The following is a 19,080-nucleotide window of genomic DNA, read 5'->3' as shown; positions in this document are numbered from 1 at the left end:
TATGTACACAAATATAAATAGTTTAGAACCCGTAAAAACTTATTATTGAATTCAAATTTGAGTATGAGGAAAATGCCAGTCCCATGAATTTATATATTTCTGATTTTTGTGTCTTATCAAATTTTAGATATGTTTCAGTAGTACCTAAAGGCACTTTCTTAGATTGTGAAAAATACTATACATAGTAATACTGATTGTGCAGTTTTTGGCATATAATAGAGATCTGGAGACAAATATTTCTGTTACGAGGATGTATTGATATCTAGTTAGCCTAGACAAAATATTGTGTTACCATAGTAACGAATAATAACTTTTTGGAAGTGTCAGTGTTAAGTTTGACGTCAAAAAAGTAAACCAGAGTTACGCAATAAATTAAAAGAAAAAAGATGTCCACCAAATTGTGAAAATCTGAAAATTGGAGTATCGAGCCATCATCAAGTACCTGTATTTAAAAGGTTTAAGAGGTAAGCAGATTTTCGAAGATATGCTTAATACCCTTGGTGGTCAATGTCCTTCGTATGCGACCGTGAAAAATTGGACTGCAAGCTTCAAAAGAAGTAAATTTTCCATTGAAGATGATGACCTATCGGCAAGGCCAGTTTTTGAGTCAGTCCCCGAAAATATCGTTGCAGTTCATGACATGTTTTAATCAGACCGTCGAATTGGGCTAAAACGGATATCTGAAGCACTGAATATTTCATACGAACGCGTTCATCACGTCAATTTGGGCATGAAAAAAATTGCTGCAAAATGGATCCTCAAATGTTTGCATGTTGACCAAAAGCGTGCAAGGGTAGAAGCATCGCGGTCGATCTATGCTCGATTTGAAAACGATGTAGACATCTTAAACCAAATTGTTACTAAGGATGAGACTTGAGTACATTTCTACGATCCAGAAACAAAGCAACAATCGATGGAATGGCGACACTCTGGTTCTCCAAGACCTAAGAAGTTTCGTGTCCAAAAATCTGCTGGTAAAGTTCTTGCCTCAGTTTTTTGGGATTGCCGTCCGACTATCATCTCTTTCCTCAATTTGAGAAAAATTTAGAAGGTCGTAAATTTTCTTCCAACGAGGAGGTAATAAAATAAATAAATTTTTTTTGAAAGGTCTAGAGACGTTGCAGTTTCGCTGTAATAAATGTATTCAATTGAAAGGAGAATATGTTGAGTAATAAAATATATTGTTGACATTGAAATTTTGTTTGGTTCTTTAGTAGGCTAAGTTAGTAGCTAGGTTTTTCAATATATCCTCGTACATTTTAACCAACCAGTCTTAGGTAACAGTGTTCATATGAGTTATTAAACTTATTCCAAGTTTCAAAGACTCATTAGTCGGTCAAGCTTGTAATAATGGTCTTTCTAAGACGATACTTATAAATTAGAGCATAATGAATGCAAGGAGTATTCATTCGACATATTACTTCATTTGTTATCAATTATCTAACGCTCAGGAAAAATAAATGTTTCTGGAATCACATGAACACATAATTAATGTATTTAAATGACTTAGTTTACTTATAGGTACGTGCATTATTTAAATAACTACATTTCAAGGTAAAGTCTCTGACAATCAGGTGAGGTATTTGGTTAAAATTTGAAATGTTATCTGTTTTTAAATAGATTATATACTATATATATATTATATAAAAAAATTGAACTTAGATTTATTACTTCTAGGTAACTGATATTTTGAAAATGTCTTATATTATGATAATTGTGTTTTAAATGTTACTTTGAATTTACGCAATTCAAAAGTAATCAAAAAATATATATTGAGACATAATATTATTCTTCAAAATGTCACTAGATAAATTTTTTGGTTCCAAGAGATTGAAGGGTTTAAGCACTAACTGTAGAATTGACGTTATGAAGATATTTATTTAAAATTCGTTTCGATTTATTTAGATTTACATTTGTGCACGGTACACATACACCGGTATGCCAATACGCAGGCAGGCGCGATCATTCTCGCACAATGCGACGTCACGTTGGAACCTATAATTTTTGAATCTTTTAAAGTGCATTTAACATTAGGTAGGTACTAAACAATACACATTTAAATTTGTGTAATCTGTAAAATTACGTATAACATAACGGCTGCAATTAGTTAAGTTAGGTTAGTCAAATAAAATAATATAATATTTTTTATTGTTTTTTATGAGTTTAGAACATGAAATATTTTTTACTGAAATACACTGTGAATATACATTTTGTTTTTCATTTCATAACTAGAATCCGTCTCGAGTTGTCTAATCTTCGTGACAACCACGATCATGAGTTGGCATATTGTAACAGAAGTTAAAATTTTATGGTGGATATTAAACTCGTGAGCTGGTGCACGCCCATAATTATCCATAATTTTGTTAATTGTCCTCTAATGATAATGGGTTAACGTAATCAAAATATTTTGGTCAGCTTTTAATTTAAGTTGGTACGTATATGAAGGGCCACGGGGAAGAACGATCACAATCCCGAAAACAAAAATTTTCAGCATTACATTTTTTAAATTTAAAGTCGAATAAAAAGCTCAAAAACGGAGGTAATTAAAGTTTTCAAAGTCTTCATGCTGTAATACATTATTTATTATATTGTAACAAATTAAGAAATGCATTTAATACATTGAACCTAAACAAATTATTTGAAAACTAAAAATAAATATTGACCCTGATCGTTATTCCTAGATAGCTACTGAGGACGTTCATCAATTGGTGAGTCATCTACAACTCGATATCATCTTCTTCTTCAACAAGGGCAGAGAACATATTTTCAAGTTGGCCTACTTCCCACACAAAATTTCTTGACTTTTTCCTTGTAGCTTGATTTTCTACCAAATTCGCTATAACGTAGTTCCTAAAGTAACTTGATTTGTGTGACAAAAACTTTGGTACTTTCTCATCGACTTTCAGCACTCAAATCGATCGTATCGCAATAGGGCACTTTTAATGTAGACACAAGACAAAAAATCAGTCCAAGTTTCAAATTTTACCTCATTGCCGCATTTAATTACTGTGAACGATGAAGGTTTAATTTTTAGCTTTTAATTTTTCTGAGTACATCCCTCTAGTCATCGGGTGTCTCAGTGTACAATTTCTGGTTCACAAGGCTCATGGGGAAGACCACTTTAACAGTGTGAAATTGTTTCAGTGTACAAACTGTGTAGTGAAAAACAACGTATAACCGTAAAGCTCTTGTTTTGGCCTGCGCATGAGTCACAGAAAATAACTAAGTGCTTCACTACTGGGCTCAGGATATTTTCAAAGTGTTTTAGCATGGAGCAAACATCATCAGCCCCCTTTCGAGCGACACTTTCGTCGTATGTGTAAAATACTGATGTCGAGTCTGACAACACATTAATTTTGAAGGAAATGAAGTTCAGTTGAGGACGGTAGTACACGTCAGACGAAGTTATATTAGGAGTAGGTAGATTTTTTTTTGAAAGTCAATTGTAATTACCTCAACTTCTTCGTTTTTTCTAGCTTCTTTGCGACAGTTTCTTTTGATTGAATAAAACTTTTCACTTCTAGCCAATTGTACTTTTTTTACTCTCCTTTTTATTATATAGTTCTTTCGCTAATGATGCTTTAATTTCTTCGTCAGTAGCCTTTGCAATTTTATCTTCTAAGACTGAAATCTCAGATTTAAGTAAATCACAACTGCTGCATGTATCCTTTCGAGGAAAACCAAAGGAAATATTGAAGTTTCCATCAAAAATTTCTCGAAATGACGAACCATCACGGTGATCTTTGATAGCCTTATTGAGCATTCCATGCAATTTTGCTTTATTAATTCTTCAGGCAAATACACCCTTGATGTATTTTTTAATGAATAGTTGGATTTCATCCCTTTAAGTGATTTAATGAAGTCAATAACTATTACTAGTAGTACTATCTACACTGTCTGTTTCACTAAAATCACTTAAAATACTGCAATTTAAATACCTAAAGAGGTTAGGTTGGGGTTATAGATCTGTCCAACAACACAGTAACGAGAGAAAACTAAGCTGATATATTGGTTGAGGGGAGAGAAATGGACCTTGATCGCATTTGCCCGTCAGCGCATGGACTATGATCGTTCTTCCCCGTTATTTCCAATATTTTGACTGTTATAACTCAGTGACTATGATCTTTCTCGCCTAAATGATAGTACAGTTGAAAGCTACTTGTAATAATAAAACGGTTCCCGTGGTAACTTGAATTTGGCAAAAAATTGGACTTTGATCGTTTTTCCCCGTGGCCCCTAATATGTATAGTTTGAATCAGTTTTTTGTTGTTTAATTAATTTTACCATATTCCATACATCCTAACCTTTTATTTTCTTAGATTTTAAAATATCAATTCTTTCCATGCAGGCGATAACGGAGCATCACTTGCGTTCGTTTTCTAATAGGAATCATTACGAAAATTTATTTATAAATACTTTTTATATACTTATACGTTTTAAGTATGGAATATAACTACAAATTAAATACTTATAATTATCATATGTTTACGCAAGTCTACAGATACTTTGATATAATGTAGTAACTGGTATTTTAAACATCAGTTGATTCTTTTTATTGTGTTACTTTTTATTTCATTCGCACATATTTGGTAATAAAAGTAAGTATATATAATAATTTCGTAATAAAAGCAGTTTTTTTTTTGAAAATATTCAAATTTATTTTTAATTCATACATTTCACTGTTTAACAATTTGATAATGACTCATTCTAATCGCGTTAAATCGCTTAGTTGAATATCGGATTCTATCAGCAGAGCAGCGCAACGTGGAGAAATTTGAAATTTATTCTTTTATTAAAGAAATCTTATTTAAAGCCCAGACCTACAAGTATTTATTCATTTTAGATGGATATACGTATTCAAATGAAAATTTAACAAAAATCAGCTTTTGTTTCAGTCACTTCTATTCCAGCTTGCCTATTTGTAATCATATTTCAAACTAGTCAAAACAATCAACTGGCATATAACATGTCTTCTAGACATATCATATATTTTTTTAACAGGAACAAAAACCACATGTTGGTAAGCTGGTAGGTTTGAGGAACCCTTAAAAGTGTCTTTATTTCGTCTGTAAAGCAGTTTAGTTTTCCTTGAAATTAGAATTCAGATCAAATTTTATATATATAGTTGAGTATCCTATACAGTACAGATGATTATAGTAGAATGGAAATTTTGGCTAACATGTCGGCATGAATTCCTCCCAGATAACCGTGTGTACGTTGGGTGTGGCTAATTCTAAGTCTTCTAATTGCCTTAACATCTTTTATACTTCAAAAGTTCAGAAAAAGTGAGAAGTAGGCAGTTAGATGTTGTTAAGTGAAACTACTCCAAGGATCTTTTTTGTAATTTTTTTGCTTGAGATAATTCGCAAACTGGACTTTGATGGAAGAACTTTAACAATACTTCCTTCTAATATCACAAACAACAAAAAGTTTGTTATAAAATCGATTAAGGAAACCGGTTGTAGAATCAGAAGAAAATTACGAATCAATCAATAAAATATGAAATAGTTGTCTTCTGATAGGACAGTCAATTTCCTGAAATTCATTCAACACAGATGCTTGACCTAAATTTACATCGATTGTCGCCTATGGTTTTTATGTATTTTGCAGAAAAATGACCGACTACGTTAAACAATTGGAGTTGGTTGCCAAAAATGAAATGATCATTAAAAATCGTTCAGCAGTTAATGAAAAATTAGTAAAACTTATCAAAGATGGTATTTCCAAAGTTCAAGTGATATCCGATTTTGATGGTACTATAACAAAGCAACACGTGAATAATAAGACGCAATCGCACGGTTATCGTAAGTTGGTCATAAATTTAAGTAAATATAGAATTATTTCTTAGTTATAGCATCAAATTTATGAATCACGTATTGCCACTCTGAAGGTATAGCTCATCTTCTGGCACGAGTATGGAATTGATAGATATATAAAAACTGAGCCCTTAACTAACGTTTTGACCCTATCATTGAGTTAGAAAAGAGACTTTTCCATTGATTAGCGAAAGCCCATTTAATAATATCAATAAACGTGGGACCAAGACTTTTCTCTTCAAGTCTATTGTATGAAATTCTCTCCATTTCTTTCGATCTTGTTTTTGTGAGAGCATCTCGTGTAGTTTTTTCCCTCTCATTCTCAGTAGTTTAATTGATTTCGTTTATTCAAATATTCCTTGGTCTCCCTCTACTTGTGAAATTTATTTCTGTTATGACTTCGAATATTCTTCTTATCTAATTCATTCTTTCAACATGTTTCAGCAATCTTAATTGATTCTCTTCTGTGTGTTATGAAGGTTTTCTATTCAATATTCGTCTGTACGTTTCATTTTTTATGTGACCTAATTGGATCTGGTGCTTTACTCTTATTTCCATAGGTATCTCATTTTTAACTATTAATGATGTTTTTATCGCGTTTAGGAGTTTAGTAGTTTTCTTTGATTATTTCCTAGCTTCATACTTTTTTATCTACGAGTATTTCTATGTTGATACAGTGTTTGGTTGTATATTGTGAAATTTTGATTTATGATCTTCGTTCTTTTCAAATTAATAAATACAGAACTTAATATGCAATTTTGATATTTTGATTTACTCTATTGTTTGTTTCAAATTTTCTTGATACTTCTTGTTGCTTTATTTTTGGTTGTTGCTGTACAAAGTTCTACTGCTTTCGATTAAATTTCAAATTATTTCGTTCTGTTGTAATATCATACATAAGTCTCCTCTATCTATAGTAACGAATGCTTTTTTTAAATCAATGAAGCACAGATGTCAATTTTTTTATCGTATTCCTTTCTCCGATGTTTTTCTCATTATAAAAATTGCTATATGTTTACCTCTTTTAGGTGGAAATTCAAACTAACTGAGCTTCTAGAGCTCCTTCTAATTTTTTCCTCATCGTTTTTCTATAATTTTGACAGATATTTTTTATGTTACTCAGTAAGGTAATGGCTCCGTAGTTGTTATATTTTTGGCACTCTCCTTTTTTTGTATATTGGCGAAAGGATTCCCATTTCTCCACTACCGGAGGTGTTACCATGCCCGCTTTATCTTATTTCATCGTAATCATCAAAATTTGTTTTTTATTCCGAAATATTTGTACAAAAAAATCATTTTAAAAAATCGGTAGTTCGAATACAAGCAACATTTGGTTCGTTTCGAACCGGATTGAATCAACTTACAAGTGAAAGTAGAATCAGTGAAAACAATTTGTTTGAACATCTCTTCTGATAAATCAAAAGACGATCATTTCGAACATATACACGAAAATCAGCAGTTAAACAGGTACCTGACCAAGAAGACAACGGCAATTCAAATTAGGGTTAGTGGATCATTTCCTTTCTGATTCCTTCCTACCAGGCAAGCTTCATCGCGTAATTTTACTATTATTTTAATTATCAAATTATACTAAAAATGAGTTTACAAGAACTTAATAACAGAAGACGAGCTCTTCTTCTTCTTTTAATGCTTATCCATTAATGGATGCTCGCGACCACATTTTTCATGGCTTCTCTATCTCTAGCGGTATGGATCAATGTCTGAATACCTTGTATACCCGTCCACTGCCTCACGTTCCGCAACCATGACATCCTCTTCCGTCCCAATCCTCTCTTACCTTCAATCTTGACCTCGACTATCAGCTGAAGGAATTGATATTTATGGCCTCGCATTATATGGCCAAGATATGCAATCTTTCGTTTCTTCACGATGTTAAAGAGTTAACGGTCTTTATTGATACGCCTGAGAATATCCTCATTCCTCACTTTGGCAGTCCATGGTATCTTCAGGATTCTACGATATACCCACATTTCGAATACCTCTAATTTGTTGATGTTTTTTACCTTAAGGGTCCAACCCTCCATCCCGTAAAGAAGCACTGACCAAACGTAGCACCGCTAAGTCGGTACATGGAAATAAATTTTTAAATTTTATGAATGTACTTCGAGCTTGTTCAATTCGGCATTTTATTTCACCGTCCGACGACCATTCTTCATAGAGCCATGTTCCTAGATATTTAAATTTTTCTACCCGTTCTATAGGTTTTCCATTATATGTTACTCTAGATTTTCTAAACGTATTCGCTTGCCTAGTGATAATCATGAATTTAGTTTTTTTGATGTTGATGTTTAATCCCTACTATATTAATTAGTTGTTGTTGACGTACTCCTCTGCGAATCCGAACTTGCTCAGTTAGACCATGATTTACTTTGACTTGCGCTTTTTGGTGCCAATACAGATTTTCGATACAACGAATGTCCTTTTCGTCCAAATCAAATTTTTTGAGGAGCTGCATAAGTTTGTGATGTTGAACTTTATCGAAAGCTTTTTTGTAGTCTATGAAGCATAGACAAACATTTTTTCTTTGGTCATAGCAGCTCTGTACAAGGTCCTATGTTGCAACTACTGCTTCTCTTGTACCTAACCCCTGTCTAAATCCAAATTGCGAGTCGCTTATATTATTATCACATTTTCTATATAATCTCTGATGTATTATTCTTAGGAATATTTTTAGGGAGTGGCTCATAAGGCTAATTAGCCTATGATCTTCACACTTTCTTGTGAGCTCTTAAAGCTTCTATATAAGCTGTTAACGAATTTAGGTTTGGCGACAATACCTTTTCGTTAAAATCGCGAGTTATAGATCTTTCGAATCGAAATTTCTAAAACTTATTACATTAAAATGTTAATGTTTGCACCTACAAAAAAACGTTGAGTTGAAACTATTGCTTGAGAAAAAGAAACCAATAAGAAAAGACAACTTCTTCTAATAAAAATTGTGTCTTTATAAATATAAACAAAAACGATATTGATCCAGAAAGCAACACATTCTTAAAACCTTGACCTTTACCAACCATCTCTGGTTATTATAGCGATTGGTTTTCTTTTTATGATTCTTTCAAGGCCTTATTACACAAATTTTGTTTACTTCGTAGGTATTAGGAAGAAGCGACACGCGTCATCGAATCATCAATTATTTCTAATGATAATTACGAAAACGCCATTAGTTTTTTACAAAAACCTCTTGAGAATAAACGACTGATAGTGCACCCACACATGTTAAAAATTTTAAATATTCTACCCTTAATTGAATCTCCATACATTGAATTACGGCACTTATTGGATATAGTTATTACTAATTTAGCTTTACTAAGTTAAATCTACCAGTAGATTCAAGGGATGCAATATCAACACCTATTATTACCGACAAACTCGACTTTGATGCAAAAAAGGAATAGCAATCTACCCTTCGCAAGAGTTTACCTTCACTTATTTCGTTTAATGACTTTTTATATGATTTTTATCAAATATTAGAGTCATTAACATCGATATGAAATATTTCTCAAGATTCAAAACCCGCTAATTTCAAAGTTCCGTATCAAACTCATCATCAAAAGAACTGATAACCACAACAACAACAATAATAATCATAACAGATTGTCCACAAAATTAATTGGGAGATGCAATCTTCACTTATATAACAAGAATTTTGTACAATATTAATAATTAATTAATTTTATGTCATTTAGATTAATTAACCCAACTCATATGTTAAACAGATTATTGTTTTCAGTTATACTATACCAACTGCCTTTTTTTCCACCAGAACTTCCTCGACGTGCTTTTGAAATTAAACAGGAATATACTAGGTACTTGAGTGAACCAAATTTGGAGTATTCGGAGAGATTGACAAGAATGTCAGAGCTGTGGTCTAAATCTGTAGAAGTATTTAAGTAAGTTCGAGAAATTTCCGATAATTTTATATTTAAATTTAACATATACTTATATAAAATTACTAAAGATTAAATGTTTTTTATATATGGAACTATCGTTTTTGGGACTAATACCGAATACTCATTATCGTAACCTTCCTGTCCAAGCTTCTCGTTGGGAGAACCATTTGCAATTGAAGAACGGCTATAAATACATCGAATACTATATAACTAATGCTGAATAGGGAAAAATTATGAGTGTATATAAATGGTTCTATAAAAAATAGTTTCAGTAGAAGAAATTTCGCAAGCTAGATACAGAATTTCCTATCTGGCAGAAGATGATTAGTGTATATTCTGTGGGGAGTTTGTAAGCCCACAAGACAACAAAAATTCCTAGAACAAACAACCTCCTTAAGACCAGTATTCATCACCGACATTACAGTTGATTAGATCTCTAGAAATGAAATTCAAACTGTAGATATCAGAAACAGAGAAGAAATGGCACAACATATCTTTCCCAAAATGTTTTTCGTGGCAATTTAATTTCTATGTTATTAAAAATTCAAATATATTTTGAAATAAGAATAATTTGAGTGTCACATTTGAATCACAAAAATTCGTTGTTCTCGTAGAAATTATATTTTGCAATAGAAAGTTTATAATGAATTCAAAAATTCGGTGAGATGAGCTTTATCTATGTGGTGAAAATGGTTCTAATAAATAGAAGCAAAAAATACTAATCATCTTTATGTGATTTTAATAATGATATTTCCAATGTTCAAACATTCTATAAGCTATGAAATCCGTGAAAATCATTCAATTGTGTTTTTTAATCTTTGTTCCAGCGGTTTCGTTATTACCAAAAATCAATTGGATGAACATTGTTTGAATCTTGGATTGCAACTAAGGTAAGTAAACAATTTTTATATCACTTTTTTTAGATTTAAAATTCCATTGTAGTTAGTGGGATTTTTATTATCAGTATGTATGGATTTAGGGTCTCCTATACACTTAGACCCAAATTATCTAGTCTATCCCCTTTCTTGCTGCGATACTGGAAAACCCAGTGCTTAAAACTGATGCACCAATCCCTCTTTTTTTAAAAAGTCTAGACTTCGAGAGAATGTGAATAGAGGTTTCGTTTACTGTGCAACAAAATCTGCACGCCCACTGTATTATCTGCTAGGACTAGCGTATTCAGGCGTTTGTTGAGGCAACAATGCCCCGATAGAACTCCTGTTAGTAGTCGTAGATTTTTCTTCCTTAAGCCGCGTCCACACTATGGACGCGACAATGTCGAACGACATAGGCGACATTCGTCTCGTCCACACATAAACTGCTGTGTGGACGTATTTCATCAGTCGACTGTGAGTAGTTGAGTACTGTGTAAGTAAATCGTGCCTTTTGTTTTTGTTTTTGTACTATTAATTTGTAGAGTCCCAGAGTTTAGGGCGGTCTCTGTACATATCAATAAAATTTAATGTTTGTTCTTCTGTGAAATTCATTTTGATAAAATAATTAACTTTGGTAAAACACAATTATAGAACCACTTCTCCCGTTGCGCACACAGGTTTTAACAAAACTAATGATTTAAAACTTTATTATCACGCTCAACAGGTCCAAACTTGGCAATTATTTCCATTCGACTGAAAATAAAAATGCACTTCATTCGGGTTACATTCGACTCGACAAATGTCGATCGACTAAGTCGATCGACACGTCTACACTGTCGATCGACACAGTCGACATAGTGTGGACGCGGCTTTAGGTTTATACATTCAGCAGATCTACTTTGGTTATAGTCTTCGCCTGTCTCATCTCCTGTAAGTTGTCATCAGTAGCTCTCGCTGGGTCGAAGATTTATTTAATGAATTTTTTGTTTTGTAATAGGGTATGTGACAACATTGAAAATATACTAGAAAATTCTCGTCATTGTATGTTCTATAACAACTTTAAAGAACATATTTTTCTTTTTTAAACGTAAATATATCTATTTTTGTAAATTACATAGTATAACATAAAAAGTATAAAACACTCGTTTATTTTATAAATATTAAAAACATCATAAATAATCAAACATTGTGACAGTTTTTTTACCAATACTTATCCTGAGATACTGTTCAAATGAGCAATACCATGTGTCAATAATATAAAAAAGAGTTGTGTGTAGTTAGTGAGTTATAATCTTTCACTTTAATAATAATTTTAATTTGGCCACAATATAACCGCTACCCTAACAGTTTCTTACATTTCGTACGTTGTCATGATAGTACATTTTCAGTTATACATTCTATGCTGACTATGTTGTTAGATATTTCTTAAGGCCGCTTGACATAATGCAATACAACGTGCAAGAAAATGCATACAAGTCTTTGTATGCATTTCAAATTCCTAACCTCAATTTTTTACTAATATTTTGTACCTAGTCTAACAATGAAAATAACGAAGCTAAGTTTTACGAAAGTCAGCTGATTTGTTAAGCCAAAATTTACTAGTCTGCAACTTGCACACAATAAAAATGGCACAAACCGATAAGGATGTTAGGATCTTGCATGAAACAACCAGATGAACTTCATCTGCGCATGCTTTTGATCAAGAAATATTGCGTCTTGCATTGGACGTTGTATTGCACCATGTCAAGTCGCCTTTAGGCATATAAAATTTCTCATTGCTGCTGTATCTCCATTATTGTTGGTGTCTATTTTTCTTATTCGTTATTAATGTGCTCTTAATATTAATTTTTTTGTGCGTGATTTATTATTTCAAAGTTCCTCATCTCCTTTTTTTTATTGATATTTATACAAAATATTCATAATACCTCTTAGCACATTGTATCTGGTGACTACTCTTAAATAAACATTTTTTTTCCATCGATGGTCGATTTAAAAGATAGTTTGATTCATTGATTAACTAGTGTTTATGTGTATGATTGACCGACATAAGAACTTCTATTCTAGTTTAGTTGTGTGAGTAAACAGGGTAAATAACTTTTTCAAAATGAGTCATCAAATACTAATTAATATTGACGTTAGTCATGGAGTAGAAGTTAAGCAAAATATCATCACACACTTATTCAAGATAACCTACCACTCATTACAAAATTTCGCCACACCAACCACAAATTATCAATAAAAGAGCACATATATCAAAAATGGCGATCAATCTGGGATGAAACCGAAACAAATTTAAAACAAATAATACCCGAAATTAAAACCAAACTGCCACTACCCAAAAAAAGAAGAGAACAAGTAATCCTTAATCGTCTAAGAATTGGAGACACGTGCATAACACATCAATATCTTCAAACAAGAGAAACGGCGCCTTCATGTCAAACATGGCAAACCAGACTTAGAGTGAGCCATCTACTAATCGAATGTTTTCAAAATGAAGAACACAGAAGACGCAACAAGCTAGGAAAAAATTTGAATCTTTAAGACACAAATTTGTTATCTAAAATCTAATATTTCATGAATATTGTAAATGTCTCTCCTGCTAATAACTCTTAGTAGTTGATGCAAGGTTATGTATGTTTAAATAATTTGTTCCCAATTATTATTTTTTAGAGATAATACAAAAGAATTTTTCAATTTATTAAAAGAAGAAGAAATCCCAATACTTTTAGTGTCTGCAGGTATCGGCGATATCATTGAATCTATGATGAGAAATGAAGGTGTCTCAAACTCAAAAATAGAGGTGAAAAATTTTTTGATTATATTTGTGACATTTCATGGTTTTCGTAAAAAATACCATCTAGTTAAAAAATATGTTTTAGATCGCCGCAAATTACCTCAACTTTGATCATGAAGGTAGACTGAATGGATTAAAAACTCCACCTATTCACAAACTCAATAAAACCGATTGTATTAAAGATAAGCAATTTTATAACACATTGAAAGAAAAGGGCAATGTTATAGTGATAGGAGATCAGCTTGGAGATGCTGTGATGGTGGAAAAATTAGACAACGTAAACACCGTACTCAAAATTGGATTTTTCTATGGAGAGGTAAGCACATTCAATTATCTAGAGGATTCAGATTATATCGATTAAAATAACCCAGTAAAGTTATTTAGTAATTTTATTTGAATAGTGACAATGGTGATTAACTAGGATAGTAAGAGATATTTAGCTCTATTTTCTATTAACGAATCGCAGTATAAGAGATGTTGAACGTTATGTTCAATTAACGACTCGCGGAAAGCGAGAAATGTAGATACTCTAGTGTTTTGATTCTTGGATAGATTGATGAGGAAGACATACTGTTCACACTTAATATTTTATATTCCGAAGTCACACAGAGAAAGTAATCCTATATACGGACCGTGAATCTAACAGCCAGCAGCGATGGCTTGGAATTTGCCTTGTGTAAACAGTTTGTATGTTGTGTGTGTTTTTGTTTGGAATTTCTGCGAGACAATTCAACTGATACTTTCAAATTCGTACAACTTTATAGAGCGCATGAATTCTTGTGGTATAAGCATTGTGATGCATACAAAAATAAAAAATCAACTTCGTATAGAAAGAATGTAGAAATACGGTAAAAATGACATCTCTCATCAGAGTGTTTTGGCGCTGAATCGAGCTCTCTACAAATGAAAGTAACTCATCAAAGTTTTCGGCAGACAGAAACCCGCAACCCCAACCCCAATCTTTGTTGTTTCAGCAAGAAAACAAAAGCTCCGGTTATAGGTCTACTCTAAACTATTTTCCTATCCAAAGTCGTTTCGGTTTTTTCTCCAATATATCAATCAACACTTCTCTTAATAGTGCAGATATGTTCTTTAAAGATTCATTTCTCAACATATTTTACCGCGAATACATTATTTTTTAACTTCAAACGTGTACACACCCGAAGAAAAATCCATGAATGGCCTCGTCTAAACAACAAGGGTCAGGCCAGCGCTGACTTGTCTGCAGGACTGGCGCCAGCATTATTGGCTGGTTTCGTATAAACACAAATATTCGAGTGATTGGTAACTGAGAGTCGGTGTCAGTTTCAGAGTTACGAGATAAATTAAATTCATGAGCTTAAATAGAAATAGACAAGAGCGTTGAGTAATGGTTAATTGCAATTTTTTTACTATACGGCAAAAACGAAGTGACAAAATGATCAACTTAAGATGTTCTGACAGTAAGAAAGACTACGTCAATTTTCAGTAAGTCAACAGTCAAAGATAATGAAATAGCAACAGAAATTGGAAAATCTGCAATTATTAACAATCTCCTGAACAAAGGTACACTTAAGCAATAATTCCAAGTAGCTTCCTTTCTGCTCCTTTGAAGATATTAAAAAGAGAAAAGAATATCAAATTATCCTGGTCCGACAGTGGTACCAAAGTATATATAAACATCGACGGTATATATATATATATATATATATATATATATATATATATATATATATATATCTGTCTTTAATGATGAGGTGTGGCAATTGAGTTTCGAGAATTTATCAATAAAAAATAAGCACTCAAAATTTTATTATTCACAACCTTCAATCCGACTTTACACAATGATTCCAAAGTTTCCCTCAAAGGTTCAAAGTATCCTCGTCTGAAATTAACTCGTTTAGTACTACGATTACATCTTCCATATTAGATACAGGTCTCATCTTCAGTGATGAGCTGAGTTATACAGTTTTTCTCATGTTTCTAAATATAGCAAAACATATCAAAGTGTTTTTGTTCATGGGTGAAACTTTCTGGCACTATCTTTGCGCAAATATATCGCATGTTTAGATCCTCGTGTAACATCTTGCAGATGGTTTCTTGTTGATATTGAACGCATCAGACAACGATCAACATTCACAGATTGCTCAAAGTAAAACGTAGAGGAGATAGCCTCTGTCAAGCAGATGTAAATGAAGTGACGCAGTATTGACAGTCCCCTAGTTATCACTAGGAATTTAAGTGCCACATCTCGTATACACACAGTTTTATAAGTATTCAGTTTTTTGTTATATGTGACTGTATAATTGTTTACCATTTTTTTTTTCAGCCTGATTCAGCATTACCAAAATGGCAAGACACTTTTGATATTATACTTAAAGATGACCAATCCATGAATATACCAAATGCTGTATTGAATTTATTGAAGAATAAATAAATTGATCTCATCTTATATCCATTGCGCTTTTTTTCTACACCATATTTCGTTAAAGGTACAAATTTTCCGAATTGCCAAGCCAAGGGTTGATTCAAAAATTCTAACACTGTATTGTCACTGCAGTGAGTAAAAATAGTAACAATATGTGACGAATATTGGATTGTTAGGACATTCTTTGTGAGATTCCTTAAACTTGCAAGAATTTTAAGGTACTTTAAGGTTCCTAATCTTCTGTTTTGCTTAAAAAAACCTCACCCACAATGATTAATCAAAATAAGCACTATAATGTCAAAGATCACCTAAATTTAGATTTATCAGGACAATGTTTTTTGTTTTAACCAAATTGATGTCGGCTGGGGGTCTGAACTTGAACTACAATATATGACATCCTTCACAAAATACTGGCAATTTTAAATTTTATTCATAGCGCGTAATTCAAATTATTTTAAGGTACTTCATACTGCTACCTAACAACTAATAAATTTCCAAATTTATGTTCTTGTTGGATATTTCTCAAAATATAATGAAATTTTGAAAACTATGATAAAAAAATACTTGGAAATTTATTAGTTGTAATCTTGATAGGAGAAAAATATTAGCGTCGTAGTAATTTAAGGAAAAAATCAAACTATCTTCCGTTTCAGAATCTCCGACAATAATGTGTGCTTTTTCACTTCCAATAAAAAATGTTGATAGTAAGGATGTGAGTGTGTGTCAATGGAATTAGCAAAAACCACAGCTTAATGGTTGCATTTCTATAGAAAGAGATTTATTCTAAACAGAGCATCACCAAAGAGTTCTGTAATGCGAATCCTCGAGATCTTGTTCACATTTTGCTTTTATTTGGTCATGGATTATGTGATTAGGCGATAATCAGCTCAATTCAATGATCCATGACCTAATAAATTCCACTTTTAGTTATTTAGTCACATAATTTAACCTTTCCTCTCTAGAATTTCATATATTTTTTCTGTTAATAGAATTGGTATTTTTTGAAATTATATTAGTCAATAAGTTTACGCAACTGTTCTATACAACTGTAGGCTTAAACGTCAACGGTCATTTAGCTCCTATGCAATGCTCCATTTGGTCAGTTCATGCGAAAATAATAAATTTGAAGAAATAAGATTCCAGTTTGAGACTGTATAGTAACTTCCCTAAAATATAATGAGTACAAAGATGCAAAAGGAAAAATTTCAATATTTTGGGCAGCTCCTTCAAGCCACATTTTGCCTTCAATATTTCTCAATACGGATTATTCTTTTATCAAATTAATTCTGTGTTCTTACAACTTCGTTTTTCGTCGGCTATCAACATTTTCATTCAAACTCAACGTAGTGATGACTGAAAAAAATAACCACAAACTACCTTCAGGATGATAAAAATGAATACCATTTACCACAAAATTAATATTTAAATAATACTATTTCTTACATATCATTAATTTTCATGATTTTATTTACTAGAGTGTTTCATAAGTAACTTTTTAAAACTAGTCTCTAGTTCTTTGAAGGCTACAATTGTTTTACTTTCTCTTTTTGTTTATTGAAGACACAGTAAGTTTTCATCATTCAAGTTCAGCTCATCCACCTGCGTGGAATATTAAGGTTACAAGGAAAGAAGTAGAAAACTAAACCAGTACCAACAATCGCCGATTATGAGATTCCAGCTATCAATACCGAAGTATAAATTGAACAGCTGATGCAAATGTGTGAGGTTTTCACGAAGATATATTCAGTTTTAGTTCACCTAAAGCGCTTTCTCTTACAACAAGATAATACTGAACCAAGTACTGCGAAAGTTGCACAAAATAATATAGAAGAACTTGATGGTATTGAACTTCTACCATATCCAGTATTTAACCCGAATTTTGCACCGTCAGGTTACTATTTATTCAGATCCATGGAGAAATCCTTGTGTGACAAAAACTTTGGATCCAAAAAAGATATTCGAATATTAGGACTTTTGTATGATTATTTGATAAACAAAGTATGCATTGGAAACCGACATTATTTATGAGAGACCCTCTATGATTTGCTAGATTATTTCAAATAACATCTCGCGACCTAATTTTCTCAAAACACTTGTTGTCTGATGGATCAACAAATAAATTTAACCTACTTTATTATAACAAATAAGTTTGATTAAAGTTTAGATAAAATTATAAGTGTTCGTGTATAATATCCAAACCATGTCATATTATATTTGAATTCTTTACATTGAAGATATCAAGGAAAGGTGAGTGTGGCTATAAGAATATTATTTTCATCATAATTTTTCATGTATAATTCAACTATTCTATGTTCATACGAAAATTTAGTAGTTTCAACTCGATTGAAATTATCTTTGTCATATTCCTCCCAACATTATTCTTTCACTTTTCAATCATTACAATTCCTATTATAAGTATGGCAAAATATCCAAAACATTTAAATAAATATGCTACTGAACTGGATTTACATAGGTGAATAAAAATTTGGAAATTTCGATATTTTAGATCATAATTAGACGGAAAAAAAGATATTTAACAAGAAAAAGTTTGCTATTATATTTAGGAGACTGATGGGACGATATTTTTCAAAATATATGGTTTTTATTTTCAATAGAAGATTGAACCATTGAAATAAATATGTTTTTCTACGTCCGTTATAATATTCACGTTTTTTCATTCATTTGTATTCATAAAGAATGTAATTTCTGAATCAGTCAAATAGCGTGAAAAAAAAATATCGTAGCGGTTCATTTTTTCACGCTTTTGCCGTGAAAAGTCCCGTAACGTGTCTTTTTTTAACGCAATTATGAAATTATTTTATCAAAATAGTGGGCATTCTTTCTCATGTGAATTCGTTTCTCCGATAAACTGTCACACTTTTATTTCTTGATATTCCTTCAAGAAAATCGGTTTTGTTTCTAATTAAAAGGAGTCTAGTAATAATATTAGTGATGAAGAGTGATAGTGAAGAAAGTTTACACTTCACACCAGAAGATGTTGTTGAATCAGCAACTGCAGCGACTATGAATCTTCTCCCTGAGAAATTCAGGGAACAGTATTTAAATTAATATAATTCTTTTATGGAGTAGTGTACTAAAAAGGCATAAACAACTTCACAGAAAGAGTGTACTTTGAAACTAAATCCAAAATGTGGAAGTCTTTAACACTTTGATCGACTTATTCAAAACTGAAAGGCACCCTAACGGTGAATAACGACGTAGACATCAGTAAATACTAATTGCATATTTGAATAATAAATCAGTTGGCTATAGA

The 19,080-nt window shown here is 32.0% G+C and overlaps 1 protein-coding gene across 1 annotated transcript; it reads left to right on the top strand.

Moving 5' to 3' along the window:
• Positions 1 to 4,490: 4,490 nt before the first annotated feature.
• Positions 4,491 to 15,832, top strand: LOC130891625 (cytosolic 5'-nucleotidase 3A-like). The gene is made up of 7 exons (XM_057796466.1): positions 4,491 to 4,598; positions 5,611 to 5,804; positions 9,571 to 9,730; positions 10,558 to 10,620; positions 13,276 to 13,405; positions 13,485 to 13,715; positions 15,708 to 15,832. Exons 2-7 carry the CDS (start codon positions 5,615 to 5,617, stop codon positions 15,813 to 15,815), a joined length of 882 nt encoding a protein of 293 aa, XP_057652449.1. The 5' UTR covers positions 4,491 to 4,598; positions 5,611 to 5,614; the 3' UTR covers positions 15,816 to 15,832.
• The last annotated feature ends 3,248 nt before the right edge of the window (positions 15,833 to 19,080 follow it).

Source organism: Diorhabda carinulata, chromosome 3 (genome assembly GCF_026250575.1).
Source record: "Diorhabda carinulata isolate Delta chromosome 3, icDioCari1.1, whole genome shotgun sequence".
Classification (NCBI taxonomy): Eukaryota; Metazoa; Arthropoda; class Insecta; order Coleoptera; family Chrysomelidae; genus Diorhabda; species Diorhabda carinulata.
This window is presented reverse-complemented; position numbering and strand designations above follow the sequence as displayed.